The 18,852-nt window shown below is 39.6% G+C and overlaps 1 protein-coding gene across 5 annotated transcripts in view; it reads right to left on the bottom strand.

The window, feature by feature from the left end:
* Window positions 1-3,237: 3,237 nt before the first annotated feature.
* Window positions 3,238-18,852, bottom strand: part of LMO7 (LIM domain 7) — a 174,148-nt gene continuing 158,533 nt past the window's right edge. For 4 of the 5 annotated variants that reach the window (XM_073346972.1, XM_073346981.1, XM_073346996.2 and 1 more), the window contains 8 exons: window positions 16,754-17,157; window positions 14,653-14,718; window positions 12,118-12,170; window positions 9,681-9,900; window positions 8,387-8,692; window positions 6,821-6,929; window positions 5,061-5,163; window positions 3,238-4,075 (listed from right to left, as the gene is read on the bottom strand). In XM_073346972.1, the coding sequence (XP_073203073.1) occupies window positions 4,053-4,075; window positions 5,061-5,163; window positions 6,821-6,929; window positions 8,387-8,692; window positions 9,681-9,900; window positions 12,118-12,170; window positions 14,653-14,718; window positions 16,754-17,157 (1,284 nt within the window). In that variant the 3' untranslated portion in view covers window positions 3,238-4,052. The remainder of the gene's footprint in view (window positions 4,076-5,060; window positions 5,164-6,820; window positions 6,930-8,386; window positions 8,693-9,680; window positions 9,901-12,117; window positions 12,171-14,652; window positions 14,719-16,753; window positions 17,158-18,852) is intronic. The other variant, XM_073347005.2, reaches the window with a different exon arrangement.

Below are 18,852 nucleotides of genomic sequence, written 5' to 3'. Positions count from 1 at the left end.
CATGGCTTAGTAACTCTCAGAGTCTGGCGATATAATCCACCAATTTATAATTGGGTCAGTCTCTGGTTTATTCTCCTTTATGTAGAGTCTAAACATTCTCCCCTCTGTTTCCTGTGTAATGTGCTAGATGACGTTTTTAAACCCAATAAAATATATTATATATATTGTGACAGGGTCAGGCCAGATGGCTACAGGAAAGTGATAGAAGGCAGATTTATTAGCCCTAGGTTAAGTAGGTCCCTTTTCCCTGGGTAAGGTAACAGGGAAGGTTCCAGAACAATCAGGAACTTTCTGGAAACAATTAAGGCAGACAGGCTGATTAGAACACCTGCAGCCAATCAAGAAGCTGCTAGAATCAATTAAGACAGGCTAATTAGGGCACCTTGGTTTAAAAAGGAGCTCAATTCAGTTTGTGGTGTTTGTGCGAGGAGCTGGGAGCAAGAAGCGCAAGAAGCTGAGAGTGAGAAGGCATACTAATGGAAGACTGAGAAGTACAGCATTTTCAGACATCAGGAGGAAGGTCCTGTGGTGAGAACAAAGAAGGTGTTGGGAGGAGGCCATGGGGAAGTAGCCCAAGGAGTTGTAGCTGTCATGCAGCTGTTACAGGAGCCACTGTAGACAGCTGCAATCCACAGGGCCCTGGGTCGGAACCCGGAGTAGAGCGCAGGCCTGGGTTCCCCCCATCCCTCCAACTCCCTACTTGATACCGGAGGAGTTGACCTGGACCATGGGTTCCACCAGAGGGAAAGGTCTCTGGCCTGTTCCCCTATCCACTAAGTGGATCAGCAGAGACTGCAGGGATTGTTGTTCTTCCTTTTCCCCATGCTGGGCAGTGATGAGGCTAACTGAGTGAACAGCAGATTTGAGCCACGAAAGTGGCCAAACCGAGGGCTACTGTGAACCTCTGAGGCGAGCAAATGGGCCAATAAGCACAGGACCCACCAAGGGTCTAATTTATGCAAAGACTTTTTCCATTAGTTCATAGACTCAGACTTTAAGGTCAAAAGGGACCATCATGGATCATCTAGTCTGACCTCCTGGTCATTGCAGGCAACAGAACCTCACCCACCAACTCCAGCAATAGACCCCTAACCTCTGGTTGAGTTATTGAAGTCCTCAAACCATGGTTTAAAGACTTCAAGTTACAGAGAATCCACTATTTACTCCAGTTTAAACCTGCAAGAGACCCATACCCCATGCTGCAGAGGAAGGCAAAAAAGACCCAGGGTCTCTGCCAATCTGACAGGAAAATTCCTTCCCAACCCCACATATGGTGAACAGTTGTACAATGAGCATTTTGGCAAGACCCATCAGCCAGACATCTGGGAAAGAATTCTCTGTAGTAACTGAGAGCCTTCCCCACCCAGTGTCCCATCACTAGCCATCAGGTATATTTGCTACTCGCAGTCGCAGATTAGCTACATGCCATTGTGGGCAGTCTCATCATACCATCCCCTCCATAAACTTATCAAGCTCAGTATTGAAGCCAGATAGGATTTTTGCCATCGCTGCTCCTCTTGGATGGCTGTTCCAGAACTTCACTCCTCTGATGGTTAGAAATCATCTAATTTCAAGCCTCAACTTGTTGGTCAGTTTATATCCATTTATTCTTGTGTCAACATTGGCACTTAATTTAAATAACTCCTCTTCCTCCCTGGTATTTATCCCTCTGATATATTTATAGAGAGTAATCATACCTCCCCCTCAGTCTCATTTGGTCAGTTAGATTAACTGTTTCTTGTCAAATTTAGAGATACTTCAAGTAAGAAATGCATGTAGATAATCCAAGTTTTGGCTGGAGGCATTAGCTTCCACTTTCTTTCCTAGAAAAGGAACATTTAGTTGTAGAGATGGCTCTCAACCCATTCACAGAGGTAGAAGTTTTTAGCAATGGTAAAAATGTAATTTTGCTGCATCTGAAATGCCATACTATAAAAGAAAGTAAGAGATGATAAATTCAGTTGCCTGAATTTCAACTGTGTCGAGTGTGGAGAACAGAGGCCGCCACACAGTGCATACCTTTTAACTGCTTTCTTTTGGAGTTCTTGTTCCTCATCTTCATTATGACAAATTACTTATTGCAATGAGACCCACATTTACAGGTCAGTATGATAAAGAACTTTAGCATGCACTAGCCTTGTCATCCCCATTTCCTTGAAGGCATTTACATTATATGCCAAATGTACCAAGTCAAAGACAATAGGTCCACAAGAACAGCAGAACAGGCAATTTACCAACTTCAGTGTGATCAGGTATTTCTAAAGGAAACCTTATATTTAAAAACAACTCATAGTAAGATTTGTAGGCAATTATTTGGGTCAAGAACCAAATGGAAGTTGAGGAAAAAGATCAGTGAAGCTAGAATGTTGGTGAAGATAGATAAATAGCACTTGATAAAATGGAGGAAAATTACTGCCTAGATTTGTGCTAATCTGTTTCCCAGGCTCAGTTTAAGAAAACAGGCCAAGGCAGAAAATTTAGTATAAAAGGTTACATCTCCTTTATGAAAGGATCCCTCCCCTGCTTCCTTCTGCTGCTGCAGCTGCGGCTTCTCTCTCTACAGCACACTCACCTCTCCTTATCCTATCTAAGGTTCAGAGCCCAGTCAGATGAAGAAACATTCTGAGGGCTTTGACATAAGATTTGCTGCCCGTTGATGTGTTACTGCACAAGACTTGAGTCTGTGCCTCCCTCCCCTCACCCTTTTTTTGATGCAAGCCACCAAATGGTCAAAAAATGTCTTGTGAGCCAAATCGTATGCATCTTTGCACCTGTCAAGGACTGTGCAATATGACTGGTCACAAGATTATTTTTCTGCCATTTCAGGGTCATTGGTAAAAAAAATGTTGAGAACCACTGTCCACGATAGCATAGTACACATCCCACCAGAGTTCTCTAACGCAGCAGCAATTCAGAGATACCTTCTGCACTTCATTAAACAGCCTGGTGACCTCAACAAAGCTTTTCAGCAAAGCTTCCAGCTATCCTTAATTAACTAGCACATGTTATGCAACACAGACGGTCAGTCAGGTCACTTGTACTAAGTTTCAAAAAGAAAAAAACAAATGGAGCTTGACAGGAAAAAAACCTACTACATTTCAATCTGGAGTGAGTGAAACAGCATATAGCAAGAAGTGAGCCATTAGTGTCCCTGTGTATGCATGGTGGTGGTATTGTAAATATTAAACAAGAAATGTTTTACCAAAACAAATTCAAACAATCATATTTATTGTTCAGCAAATTCACTCTATGCACCATTCATGGCTCTGGATATTTTGAAAGGCAGGAAAGAGAAAGAAATACCTAATAAATTCAGTATCAGAACATTTATTTACAAAGGTACTGGAATTCAACAAAAAATTCTCCACTTTCTGGATTAACTTCTTTGATGGGAAACGGATAGTTATATTTTTCAATTATAAAGAGAAAATAGACTCCTTTCCTCCAAAGAGGTTCCATTGTTCTTATGCAAAACATTATGCCATCACCACTGAGCAAACAGCCTATACTTTGTACTTTACTTTCAAAAAGCAAATAGTAAACAGTTTTAGAAACCAGAATACAGAAAGCAAACATTTTGGTGTACATTTTAATGCAGCTTCATATTATTCTAGAGACTTCACCTCGTAGCATATGTCAAAAATAAAGATAGCAATCACAAATACATATTTATATTAACTATTTCAATAGTGCTCATTTAAGAGCATAAAAAACAAAATACCCTCTTCATATACCATTGGAAACTCTGCTAGTTGATTATCAGCCTCAAAAATGTTTTGAAGTTATGACTGATAAATGTTTGTTCTCCCTTGTGCTTTTAAGTACATTGAACTCAAAAAGTGAATGTGTTTTCCCCCAAGAGAGTTCCTTCTTGTGATTACATTCTCATAAATAACTAAAGTTGAATGAAAGATACAATGCATCTTCTACATAATCTAGACAGGCAAAAACGTTACCCTTAAAAAACAAACAAAATACATATTTATAGATCTACATCACCAGCAACCACCTCCTCTTCTATCTGCAACAATGGTTTCATGTTTATGGTTGCTTCACATGGAGGTTGGCTGTCCAGCTATTGGGGTCAGGGAGAAATAGAAAAAAAGGGTTTTAATTAAGGAAAAGTTTTTTGGAGTGTTTTAGTAAACGTAAGATACTGAGTTCAAAAATGCTTGTCAAAATATCATCATTAATCAATATCTGTTTGCAGTTCCCTTTTGCAAAAGGTAATTAACACAGAATCAAAAAATGCTTTTTATTTAAAGCACCAGCACCAAGCTCACTAAGTTCGAATTTTTGTAAATGGGAATAAAGGAAAAAATTCTGTACCGCATCCTTTAATTAAAACCTGCAAGTAAATCAATCCACTGCTGATCTAATACTCCCAAATGAATAACTAATCATGAGGCTATAATTCAAAAAAGAGTAGCTTTGGAAATAGTAACCAACATCCTATAATTAGGATAAACTAATCATTTTCCTAGTATGTGCATATATCAGTTTTATAAGTAGATGCAATTTTGCAGCGTGACTGATTTGTTATTTAGTGAACAGCAATGACTTTAAGGGTATGCCTACACTGCAACCAAAGGCATTATTCGAGCATACTGTAGTCACAACAACAGTGAAGCCACAGAAGCAAGGGCTGCAATACGGACTGTACACCCCATCCAGGACCACCCAAGTGGCTAGTCTGTGACTCTGTGGCTTCACTGCTATCGTTAGGCAAGCTAGCTCAGATATGTCTACACATGCGACAGTCACACCTCTGACTGCAGGGTAGCCACACCCTAAGGTGCCACTTTCCCAGATTTGTAAAGAATGAAGCACATCCATCATAACGGGATGGTAAACCATTGCACAGTATGTTAAGGGAGCGGAGAGTACAGCCCACAAAGAGAAACTGAAATGAAATCTTTATGAATCAATTCACTAATATACCAGGCTAGCACTAAAAATAATAGCCTTTGATAAGTGCAGCAGTAGGCAGGCTCTGGGGGCCCCAGAGCAAAAGTAGAAAATAAAGTTTTCACACACTTATGATAGTCTGGTCTCCTTACTTTTAAATTTGACATAGCAGTCGTTGCAGAAGAGTTCATTGTTTCGGATCCTGACTTCAGCTCCTGAGTGCGAGCCTCCGAGGTCGCATGCACAAGCTGTGCACTGTATTAAACATCAGTAATTAGCAACTTGTTACAAACACGGGGAGAAAACATGTACATAAGCAGCTTATAATAAAAACCAGCGAAGCCTGAACCATAAACCCAAATTAGCAAAAGCAAACATACTATTTGCAGATTAAAATGCAGCCAACCAGATGAGACATCATTTAAAGGTGATGACTAGCAAACTATTAGAGATGCACATTCTAAACATATAAAACAGAAATGATTCAGAGATTAGCTCACGAAATCTTGTTTAAGGTTCAATTTCTCAGAAACAAAATTTTAAAAAATGGCACAAAAGGAAAGAACTTGTTCTTGAAATGGTGACAGCAATTTTGGCACAGAACATTTGAGTGTGCCACTTGCAGATTCCATGCAACACTATCTGCTTTTCTTTCTGTTAGCTTTCTTTTCAAGACAGGAAGCATTTATGCCCAATTATTCTAAGTGTGTATGCATAATTTAAAAGAATTCTCGGGAGCTTCAGATTGCTTCATTTTGCCAAAACAGAATTCTTGCCACCTTTTCTTATGCTAATATTAAAATGTTTAAGCATAGTGGGCGAACAATGCATTACTATAGCGTGAACTAAGCAATAGCTCTCGACTCTCCAAGCAGGCAGAGGACACACATGTACATCTAAACCGCATTGTGTCTGGATGGACTGTCTCTGTATCGCCGTTCACAATACATGCATGCTGGATTTAGAAAATAAAATGTTCTGTAGTCTTCAAGGGGGTTAGCATTTGCAGCCTATGTGAAAAATGCTACAGTATGATGGCATCTAGCAAGGGTATCAGGAGAAAAAAAGGATTCTAGAATTAAGATATATTCATTCAGCTGTTCCACAGGGCCTTACACACATCGATAAAAGCCCATATATAACATCTAAAATAATAAATTCAACTCTGCAGTACTTTGTTCAATGGTGCACTAATCCTAAAACAATTTCCTTTAGAAGAGATCATAACTCCTCCTATGTGCCAGTGCGGGTGAGTGCAAAGGGGTAATTCCTCTGTGCTGACTACCCATGTAGCAGGAAATAACATGGAGGAAAGGCAGTGGAGAGCACCTTGTGTGGATTTCTATTCTTCCTTCTGTGCAGGGGTACAGAAGTAGGTGGAGCCTTGGCTCCTTCCCCTACAACATGCCACCCAACACAGCTGGCACAGATTACTTCTTCCCTTTAGCCTGGGGGGAACCAATGACCAGAGACACTTAAGTCTTAATCTAGTTTCTTGTCTATTCCTGGAGCAGTGCATCTATGTGTTGTCCCTTACTAAGGGGTTTATGGCAAAGTGGCAAAGTCACAAGTGATTTTAGCTGACTCAATTTTTGGATGCCCAACTTGACACACCATAAAGTGGCCTGATTTTCAGAGAGCAGGTGTCTCAGCATTTTCTGAAAATGCCTTTTTTTAAAACGTGAAAATTGGAGTGTAGATGTTAAAACTTTAATACTACTCCTCTGATTGTTATTAAAGTGAATGCTTAAAGCCTGTCGATAGGACTGTTGCATGGACATATGCATGTAGCACACAACATGAGTGGAGCATGTATCATGTGATTAGTAGAGCCTTTGCAACCAGAACGCCAAGTAGCCATGCGTGCTCCAAGTTAGTTCCCGTTTCTTCACAGTGTTTCTCCAGCTCTCACCTTAAAACAATGTAAATGATAACAAAGACCAAGAGATTCGATGATCATGGCTGCTCCTTTGCCCAGAACGTTATTACAGTATGAGCATATTTTCTTCCCACTGACTGACCTAGATACAGAACAAGAATGTGGCTCAGGCCCTCAAAACCACTTGAAAAGGTTTAAAATATAAACAAAAGTGATCAAGAGCATGTTGTCATGATAGAAAGCATTGAAACAGAGGACTGTGTGCTGCAGTAATGAGCGGAAAATTAGGTTCAGGAAAAAACATCAAAATTAATGTTCTGTAATTAAATATGCAAGCTATAAAATCAAATTTAAATGAGAAAAAATATACAGAAACACAGACAAAACAGAAGTGAACATAAGATTTTATGCAGCATTCTTGTGCACTATTTTATCATGTTAAATGCTGGTTGAAGAGGAGTCTAAAACAGATATTGCTAAGCTTGGAAACTAGTGATACATAGCTTTTGTGCTCCTGCCTCATTTCTTATCTGCAAGGAACTATTATTAGGGCTACACTTTACTAAAACCTTTGCCAAGTACCACTCTCTGTAGATTGTTAAGTAACTGAAGTCTGGTTCTGGACATACATTATATTAACTCCTTTAAATATGTGCCTTATAGAGGTCAATTTCCATGGGCCAACCAGAATATTTGAAATCCGAAAATGGAAGGCAGAACAAGAGAAGCAGCCATTTTTAAAATGGTCATTTTCTTACACTATTAAAAAAAATTAAGTAGTCTAGCTTTTAAAAAATGCATCAATTTATCAAAATGTTCATGAATGCTAGAACTAGGAAGGGTGAAGGAATGCTTTTGCAATGGTCGCATTACACCTATTGCATGTAATTGTGTGTGCATGAGTTTCCACAATCATATATACATTTGTTTAAAAAAGTTTTAATTACATGAAAGAGCATGGTTACCTTCAGTCCAAAATAAACTGTAATTAGTACTTCCTTTTCTGGATTAAAATAATGGCCTACCCTACAATTACCCAAGATCACTAGCCATGAACATTCCTGAGAATTCCCTGAGAAGATGTTGACCACATGTCTGCAAAAGAGATGTGGTCAATAAAATGTGGGTCTTAAAATTTTATGTATTTATTTTTTAAACAAAAGATTCTTACAAAACCAATACATGTCAGAAGTGATGTCTGGAAAGTACAAGGAGACTTTTATTATCATTTTTGTAACCCATAAATAATTTTGAGTTGAGTGACTACAGATTTATTGCTTCACCTGGGAAACTTTCTGAACAGCTCTGAGAAACATGGAAGTGATAACACTGTTCTTCTATGGTATCTTTCAGCTAGATAACTCAAGGCACTTTTCAAATATTAAGTTTTACAACACTCCAGTGTGGAAGTACAGTATAATTCTGTTTCACACACAATCAGACTCCAATACTAAGAGATCAAGTAGCTTGTCTAAGATCAAAGCAAACCAGTGGCAAAGCTTGTACAAGACTCCAGCTACCCCGCTGTAACTACTGTATGAGTGTGTCCACAGTTCAGCCTGCTATTTATAAATTTTCAACAGATGGGCAACTACTTACCTGTTCCGCTGCTGAGCTCCTGATCGGGAAGCAGAGGTAGGAGACTGAGCACGAGGTACAGGCGAAGGTGCTGAGGGGAAACTGTGGGATGAAGTTGCTGATCTTCCAGAGCTGGCTGAAGGAGGTGCTACACTGGAGGAGGGGGTACGCATGTAAGCTCGGTTCGAAGACGACACTAGTGGAGCAGCAGAGCGACTAAAATCTTGGTTAGATGACAAGGATGTGGAAGAGGCAGATTGATTCGTCCAAGGCGGAGATCTCCATGAACTTGTTCTTGAGGAATCAAGGTTATCTAAAGATTCACCTCTGAAATGTATAATTGTTATGTGCAGAATATTACTGCCCAGAAACATATCTTCTTATGAACTAACACTTTATCATGCTTTGATTTTACAAAAAAGAAATATTTAAGTTTTCACAGTACACGAGGTATCAAAATATTCACTGTATCTATTTTAAAGGTTGATTTTCTAAGCATAATTATTTTTGATAACCTGAATATTTTATTATATTCCTTTATTAAAAATATTTGAAGCTGCAAACTGTTTATAATAACTGGGCTTCACTAGCCCTAGGGGAAAAAATGACCAAAGAAGGTGAGGCTAAAGCACGAAAGATAACAGCAAAATACACTTCAGTATAGCTTTATCAGCGTGAACCAAATCAAATTGTTTTTATTTAGTAATGACACCAGATAGTGGTGGTGTTTGTATTTTTCTCTAAGGGATACCAGTTCTAAAATAGATCAATCCCTCCCCACCATTAGATAGTCACATTGTTCAGAAACCAGCTGTTGGCACAACTATGATCTCATGACTGATATCTTACTGTTTCCTAAGTGACAAACCCAACGTTTAGACCCTATGCAAGCAACAAACACAGAAATTCTGAAGTTTCCGACAAGATATTTGTGCATGTTAGAAATTACTGAAAATTATTCTTCAGAACCTATAAGCTTTATTTGAGAACAAAGTAAATTACTGAGGTTCTCAAATACATGTACAAATGACAATGCACATTAATCATTAATTCACATTATGGGTATATCAAAGGAGAAATAAGCAATTGAGGAAGTATTTACAGTTCACACAACACCACCTTTATACTCCATACTTGCAAATATTTGATCTCAGCTATAACAGAACCAAGTTTTACCCCACTATGTTGTGACTCAAATTAGCTCAAAATCTTTACTGGCTTTACAATCTGTGCTGCAAAGCAACATTAGAGCGCCCCAAATCTAAATATTATCTAGAGGCAAAGTTCAGTTTACAATTTTCAACAAGCTTCCTACCTCTTCATTGTATTCTTGTGAAGATTAACAGGGTCCTTATGCACACTAGAACTACGCTGCCTAATCCAGCTGTTGTCTGTATGTAGCGATGTTTTCTTTCTCATTTCCTGAAGGATATGTTGTCTCTCTATTTCTGCTGAAGACTGAGCACGCTCTTTCTGAGACCCCTTCTGTGAATCACTGACATTCCAAGACTTTTCCAAATATTTGTTGTTTGTACCTAATTTGAAAAATACAAACATCTGTCAAGTTTTAGGGAGATAAAACACAAAAGCTAAAATTAAAAAGCAAATTGTAAAACTAGTGTTGTAAAACTACTGAAGCAAAGTATGCACCTTTGTGTTATTAATATTTGATGAAGTATAAATTTCACCATTTTAATATTGACTGCCATTACTAAAACAAATATTACCAGACAACATGCACATCAGAAGCATTAAAGATATCACCAGACAAAAAGGGAGATATCCAGTGTCAAGCTAGCAGTGAACTATCAAAAATCTAAGTTAAAGCACAGAAGCAAGCACCAGGTGTTCTGTACTTCTCGGCTATAATGCCAGAATGGGGTACGAGTTATTTTGTGCTTCCTCCTCTGCCCCCCAATATAAATATCCCTAGCCTGCTTTTCACAGGTGTAGGGTTTTCATGTGACTAGTGACAAATCAAGCAATACATCATAATTTACAATGTGGCAATTTACAATAAAAAAATCAAATAGAGACAAGCAAAAGCTGCTTATCAACCATGGTACAACATCACGCTACTTTTAAACAAATGGGTATTCCCTGCACTTTTAAGGTCAGATGAAAGTCAGAAAGATCCTTTGCTCTAAAAGCCTGAACTCCCCTCCCTCTTTGAAAGAGGCTCTTCTCCAGTAATGAAATGGAAGCCTGCCGGAATACACAACTGCATCACAAGTTCCTTCTCCCCTTTCATAATTTATAATCCACACCCCCTCTAATTATAGGAATTATTCCCTGTTCAAAATGTCAAATTTATTGTGTTTTAGAGGAGACAGTCTTGCTTTATAAATGTATCTGCTTCAAAAACGCCCCTTGCTGGAAGCATTTTATCTACTACCTAGTTACTGGGATATCTAGGCCATTGAAGGAAAGGTCAAACTTTTGGTGTAAGGCATCCTTTGGTCCTTACTTGACATCTTAAAAAGGTAGAAAAACAATGCCATTCTCCTCAAAATGAACAGAATTACTAGTGTTTTAAAAAAAAAGGAAATTGGTTTTTATTCAGCTATTCTTTGTGCTAGGCCTACTTAAGTGAACAAAACAGTAAGTCACTTCAGTTGTAATAGTCCCTCTTCTAATACTGCTTTGACTACAGATTTACTATTGGATTTATTGGTACAGATTAACTTGTCAGATATTTCTGGAAGTCTAGTCATCTCATTAGTTTTGGTGATTGAGACGTGATTTGAGAAAGTGTTCTTCTTGCCAATTTGAGATGCACTCCCACCTTGGTCTGGGTTAGCATGTTCCATCTGATAAACCATTTGTTTTCTTGTAGCCTCCAGCTCTCGTTTTTTTGCCTTTTGCAGAGTCTTCATACTTTGCTTTCGGTTTAACTCCTCTTGCAACAGCCATTGGGCAATACCACCTAATGGTTTTCCATATTCACCTACAGTCACGTTTGCATACACAAACCCATTTATCACTTGTACAAAATTTTTTTTGTAAAGTAGCTTGTTGTATCTTCCATCATATTGTCTTTAGTAAGTCACCCGCATTCCCTTACATACTATACTCGAAGCAGATTATAAAATATCTAGAATATAATTTCTAAAGAGAATGGTATGTAATCTTATATTTTAGCAGCTCCTTAAGAAAACTGAAGCCATTGTTATATCCCCAGGAAATCATCTCCAGCTGTTTTCTTCCCATATATACATTGTAAATGTTGCAAAACAATTTTGTTAAGAATAGTGCCCCAGTTTTTGTAGCACTGAGTTTTGTTATTCCCAATTCAAATGCACTAGCATATCGTACATCTATTATCCACATTAGCCCCATTGTTTCTATATTCAATCTACCACAGAAAATGTATTAAAATACAGCCTTACACATAACTGTTTAAAAGTATTAATGCACTATATAGATTATGATTACAGGATGACTGTAATCCATACTACTTTAAAATAAATTTGAACTAAAGTATATCTTAGAAAAGCATCCATTCTGAATTTAAAGACACTGACTTTTGGATAATTTACCACACCTCTTAGATAATCTATTCCAGTGGTTAATTTTCCACACTACTAAAAATCTGATATAGTATATGTATACTTGAATTATGAGTGGCAAACAAAAACAATTATTTTTGACCTTCAAATAGCTAGTTGCTGTAACTACCCTTTGATTGTATTCATGTTTTCATGCAGTTAATCATCAACTTAAAAAGATCTAAGAGCAATTAAAGTCCTCACCATTTTGACTTTTGGGGTAATCATCCAGTTCTGAAGTCGATCTAGATTTATTTCTATAAATACAGAAAACTTGTATTACCATAGCTCTAGTCATGGTGCAGGATACTGTTGGGCTAGGCACTATACAAACACAGATCAAAAAGATGGTCTTGCCCGCAAAGAGCTGACAATTTAAGTATAAGACAAGATATAACAGATGGATAGACAGACAGACAGACAGAGAGTATAAAGAAATATTGAGGCAACACTAGTCAGCATTGACAGGCTGTGGTCTCAGCACACTAGCGGTATAATCTATTGTTATTTAGTACTAATCTTGCAGTAATTCCCAGAGACCTCATTTACAGAGTGGAGCATCATTCTCCTAGGTGCTCTACAAATATTTGTAAATATGGTCCCTGCCTCATTCCCCTAGATCATTAGACTGTAATACCAATGAAGATCAGAGACAGTGCAGCGTACCAGTCTAAGGAGGACCGTTTCAATTTTTTGGGTGCATACTTATATTTTTAAGTTTGTTACATGTGATGTATTTACCACTTCCTAGTTTGGAAGTGCTATTGCTGCTGAAAGAAAAGTATGGCCTTACATGCAACCTGAGGATGTTTCTTGGGAAAGCCTTGTGGTTCATTGATCCTATCGTGCAGAGGAAAGTGCCTACGGGTTTTAGCTGACAAAAGTCATCAGATGCACAAGAAAATGAATAGTAGGCAAAAGTGTTCTGGCTGCCCAATGTGAAAGTTAACATAGTACCTGGCTGCTCTATGCTTAGCTCTAGCTCATGAAAGTGAGGCTCTGACTATACATACAAATATGGTGTTTATTTAGAAAAGCAACAAAGAGCTCATTTCTTGGGCAGCAGCTTCAATATTTAAACTACAGAGGGCTGTTACAGCAGCATCACTGTATGCATTCATGACCCAGTGCAAAATGAGTCCGTCGTATTAAACCAATATGGCCTTTGGATGCAATATTCTTAATAATCGTATACAGTTTCCTGATCTCCATATTAACTGTTTGTGCTAACATAGTCTGACTGATCAGTTCTTGCACTGGTGAAGAGCTGGTGTTACAAATGCTCAACTGCTTATAGAAGCAGTTACAACAGGGAACAAGGAAGCTAGACCGGTGCTTATGCCTCTAGCACCTTTGGCCTCTCCCCATGCCTCCATAGCATAACCATTTGGCGCAAAAGCCCTCACCACTTTGAGGACAGAGCACTAAGAGGAAAGAATTCCCATCAGTAGACCTTAGTGAAATATTTTGGACAAATAGTTTATTTGCCAAAAAATGCAGTTTTGGTCAATCCAAAACTATTTGTCAATTTGACAGGAATTTGCTAAATAGTTTCAGCCATTTTTCCCCCCAGGATTTAAACACCATTCACAAAGTGGAGAGGTGGGGAAGAAGAGGAGAAAAGGAGGAAGAAGAGCTAGTGGTAGTCCTCCCATACAACCATTAGCCCTGGGCTAGGGTACTCACCCAGGATGAGAGACACCCTCCCTCGCTCCTTTCTATTTAAAGTAGAGAAGGGATTTGAACTGAACCTCCACCCTCTCAGAAGAGAGCCATAACCATTTTTGATTCACCAAAAAAATCCAGAATTTTAAGTTCAACGAAACCTGAATTTCATTTTCAAGTTTTCAGAACTGCTAATGAACTAAAAAAATCATTTATGTGCCCAGTTCCATGCATCAGATGCACCATCTCAGGTCTTGGAGTTTCAACGGAAATAAGTATGGCACTTGTGATGTCACAAGAAGAAAGACTGGATTAACTGCTGAAAAAGATATACAGATGACTCTTACGAGCAACTGTGGGGTACTATCTATATTAATGTTGGATGGGAGAGTTATGGATAGAAGATATTTTACAGAGATGGGGAATTTAGAACTTTTAGGGTTATTCCAATAATTAAAAGGGGAAAGAAAATATAACTGTGCATTTAAATGAACCAATGCATTTGTAACTGTTGACAAAAAAGCTTTTATTAAAAGCAGAAAAGAGGATAGCAAAAAACAGGCATGAGTTAAAACAAAACAGAAAATAGGAAAAGTTTAAAAAAAAGGGAAAACTAAAAATTTGTGTACCAGCTTCCTGATAATTTTGTACCTTCATTTTATCCCCTCCTTTCCCTGCTTATCTTTTATTATGTTACACAGTTTTGTGTGTGGGAACCGTGCCCTAGGTTATATTACACATTATGACACAACCACTGTAATAGCTGAGATTGTTTTTCAGTCTCATCAGTCCACTGCCACCCACACATTCAACTCCTTACACTTCTTGGCTTGCTTTATAGAAAGATCTACTGACTGAAAGACATTCTATGCTACAAATGGAGTATGACTTAAAGAAATTAGGTGGCCAAAGCTCCTGTAGGTGAAAGCATAGCACAAGGACTGCAAAACAATATTGCTGGTAAGGACTCTAAACTGTACCACACCAAAATGGTTAAAATGTATTGTCAAATCCAAGGCTCTGTAATATAAAGGTGAAATTCTAACCTGCCTGGAGATTCAGTATCATACTAACCTGTCAGCAAGAAAGTGGCCAGATGGATCTTCAAAGTTTTTAGATACTTCATAATGGTCATAATGTCTATAAGCAAAAAATAAAATAGAATAAATATATGAAATAAGGTGAATTAAGTAAATATCAAACCCAAATTGGGAAGAGATGAAGAAATAAGGTACAAACAACAGATCCCTAAATGTACATAGCAAACAAATTCTAGGAGGCTCAGCTCTTGTTTTAGTTAGAAACAAAGTTGCATGACAGATACAGCTTTCAAAGATCTTTTATGAAGTCAGACCTACTGTCTGTAAATGACACTCATCAAACACTGATACCAAAGCTCTAACATTAGAGGAATATGTATATCTACAGCACGAATACAGCTTTTTGGGGCAGGGGCCACATCTTCATACATGTTTGTATAGTGCCTAGCACAATGAAGCTACCATCCCAATTGTACCGGAAAGTATTAATATTGTTGTTAATACATTTAAAGTCCTACTTCAGCAAAGCAGTTTACACATGCTTAAGCACAACCCTATTCAGCAAATCCTTAAGAACACTCAAAAAATGTTTTTGTTTCTCTGATATTTTACTGAGAGTGGCACTTCTATGTTATTTGTAACACTAGTAGGTGAAACATTTTCAGAAAGGAATGTCCCTTCCTCCCACTCTCTTTACTCTTTAAAATAGACTGCTGAAAAAGGTAGTGGAAAGAGATTGTCTGAAATAAACAGATTTAGACTAGGTATTTCTAATATGCTGTGGTATCTAAGCTAATATAAATTATCTCATAAGATACTGTAGAATCTTTAATCCACAATTAATAGAAACATATTGCTGTGCTGGTCAAACCACTGCAAGATAACAGCAGTAAGTGTTTTGACTTAGGAATGCAGACATGCAGCTAGTAGGAAATAATTAATTCAGTATTTCATTATAAATCTCTACAGAAGTGTTGAACCACAGACTTGCAAATTCCCCATTAATGCTACATATTGTCCACAGAGCAGAGGTGGGCAAACTACTGCCCGTGGGACTGTCCTGCCTAGCCCTTGAGCTCCTGGCCGGGGAGGCTAGCCCCCTCCCCCGCAGCCATGCAGGCACCTCAGCTGGCTCTGGCCAGGCAGCCGAGCTGCAAGCTCCTGCTGCTCTGAGCTGCATGGTAAGGGGGTGGGCGGGGGTTAGATAGAGGGCAGGGGGTTCTGGTGGGGGGAACTTAGGGGACAGAGAGCAGTTGGATGGGGCAGAGGTTCTGGGGGGTGGGCGGTCAGGGATGGAGAGCAGGGGGGTTAGATAGGCATGGAAGTCCCAGGGGGCCTGTCAGGGGGCAGGGTGTGTGTGTGGATAGGGGTTGGGGCAGTCAGGGGGGTCAGATAGGGGGTGGGGTCCCAGAGGGACAGTTAGGGGCAGGGGGTCCTGGGAAGGGGTGGTCAGGGGACAAGGAGCAGGGGGGGTTGGAGGTTCTGAGGTGGGCAATCAGGGCGCAGGAAGTGGGAGGGGTGGACAGGGAGTGGGGGCCAGGCTGTTTGGGGGGGGGGCACAGCCTTCCCTACCTGGCCCTCCATATAGTTTCACACCCCGATGTGGCCCTCAGGCCAAAAAGTTTGCCCACCCCTGCAATAGAGATAGGTGATAACCTCAGAAGTTTTCATGGTAAATTTTCAAGTTTTTGGCCCAGCTCTTATCAGTCACCATGTTCACTTGCATAAACCCTTTTGAACAAAAACCTAGGAAAGCAAATAAATAAACTAATTTCATTAAAAGTCAAAACCACCAGCTTTAATTATGGGCCTGATTCTGTCAACCCTTACAAACCGTGAATAGCACTTTACTCTGACACTCAGTAGGATGATGAGCGAAATAAGGTATCACTCAATATAAGTAAGGATGACAGGCCCTTATGTTGGACTAAGGTACAAAATGTGTATTGGTATTGTAATGAGACATAGGTTTAGGTTGTCACAGAATGCACTCTGCTTAGTGACTTCATGTCTGTCTTTTCTCTTGATAGTCACAGAAACATATGTTTAATATGCACATACTTCAGGACATCTGCATTATCTTTGAAAATATACTTTTGAAAAGTAAATGCATCTCCCCAATTGTGAGTGCAGACCTTCGGTATTGGGGCATCTGTATTGGTATCTCCCTTTCTTTTTCCATGCGCCGCTTCTGCTCCTCGGCCTCTGCTCGCCGCTTCTGCTCCTCGGCCTCTGCTCGCCGCTTCTGCTCCTCGGCATATTGTTGTTCCTTTTCTTTCTGCTCTCTTTCAAGCTCTAGTTCTTGGGCTTTCCTTTTTTGCTCCAAATGCAGGGCTTTTTCCTCTTGAAGTGTCCTTTCCTCCTGGAGTCTCCTCCTTTCCATTTCCTTCTCTTCCTCATTCTGCTGCGGTTCCCCCCACTCATGTCTTCTGCCTCCTTCAAGATCATCAGCGTCTTCTCCCACGTTTCTTCCCCAGCGAGAAATAGGTGGTGCATGTGTAGGTACCGATATTGTGTTGAAGGTTAGGACAGTCGGCTCCTGTAGGAGAGGAAAATAATGGTTTTAGAAACATGATAGCGCAGGCTACCTATTTAGGAAACATTTTATTTTGTGACCAGGGACTTGAGGGGAAGGATCTCAGGGGACTCTCAGTGGCAACAAAGAGTGTGCTTCTTAGTTTATGCTTTAGGAACGCCTACACACACAGTCTTCTAAAGTGAGAAGTTCCATTCTGTTTGCTAGCCTTGATTACCCCGTTGCCTAGTCTTTCCAAAAGTGTCCGCAGCTTTTATTTTTTAAACCACCTTTATGCATGAAACACCCAACCTATACTTGTGCTTCAAGCCATTCCTTCTCCTCTTAAGTCCCTACACTATTTCCACAATAAGTGTGTCAATGAATATTCACTCACTTTTTTCCTTATTTTACAGATTTTTAGAAACAACCTTAAGTGAACTACAGTGAGCACATATCTAAACTCAATATCCATGTTAACTGTACTGATGTAACCCTCATCCTTCAGCATCTAAAATTTAAGAACATAATGGGTCAGACCAAAGGTCCATCTAGCCCAGTATCCTGTCTTCAGACAGTGGCCAATTCCGGGAACTTCAGAGGGAATGAATAGAACGGCAGTCGAGTGATTCATCCCATCATCCACTCCCAGCTTCTAGAAGTCATTTCTGACATTGTATTTTTGTATGCACTCCTATGAGAAAGGTCTTTGAATAGTTTGTTTCCATGCAGGAAGCAAAATAACCCTTTGAAATGAAGGAATAATGTGTCAGCCCAGATCACACTCCCAGCACTTAACGGTTTAAAACAAAATGTCCTTGAGGGCTTCATAGTGAAAGACTTAACAGCTTAATTGAGGGACACCAGTCTTGCTGTTTAAGTTATATAAGCTTTAGATTTGTTTTGCTTTCCTGTTTACCACTGTATACGCCTAAATACACTTGCAGGTACATCTGAAGGAGGAGGAAGTGCTCACAGAGCTGATACAGAAACAGAGAACATTGATGCCTCTAAAGCATCTGGAAACCCAGAATATAGCCCTGTCCAGCTGTAGAACAGACTACAGCTGTGGAAGGAAGCAACTAAAGAAACTAGATACACTCTTGACATTTTGAGATATATGGAAGACTTCCATCAGCAAGGCTGCAGTTGATTTCTTCTCTAAATTCTTCAGAGGTAGGATGGCTCAGCTTTAAGACCACAACGGTACTTAAGCACATGTCTTAATTTGAGTATGGGATAGTCCTAGTGACTTCAGTGGGACTGTTCATAGGCTAGAAGTTAGGTACATGCTTGATTACTATGCTGAATTAGGGCTGAAGTTGGTCATTTTCACTCTGGTCACAATGATATTGTATAAGCTGGGAACTGGCTTATAAAACAAAACATTTCTTGTGTTCATACACCTTAGCTGCATGTTGTCCTGCTGTCTTGAATGAGTCTAAACCGGGGTGGGCAAACTTTTTGGCCCAAGGGCCACATCTGGATATGGAAATTGTATGGCGGGTCATGAATGTTCACGAAATTGGGGGTTGGAGTGTGGGAGCAGGTGATGGCCCTGGCTGGGGGTGTGGGGTGGAGCTGAGAGGTTTGGGGGTACAGGAAGGTATTCCAGGCTGGGACTAAGTGGTTCAGAGGGCAGGAAAGGGATCAGGGCTGGGGTAAGGGGTCAGGGTGCAGGCTCTGGGAGATGCTTACCTCAAGCAGCTCCCAGAAGTA

The sequence above is a fragment of the Lepidochelys kempii genome, chromosome 1 (assembly GCF_965140285.1).
Source record: "Lepidochelys kempii isolate rLepKem1 chromosome 1, rLepKem1.hap1, whole genome shotgun sequence".
Lineage (NCBI taxonomy): Eukaryota > Metazoa > Chordata > Testudines > Cheloniidae > Lepidochelys > Lepidochelys kempii.
The sequence above is the reverse complement of the archived record's forward strand: the minus strand, read 5'-3'. Positions and strand labels throughout refer to the sequence as shown.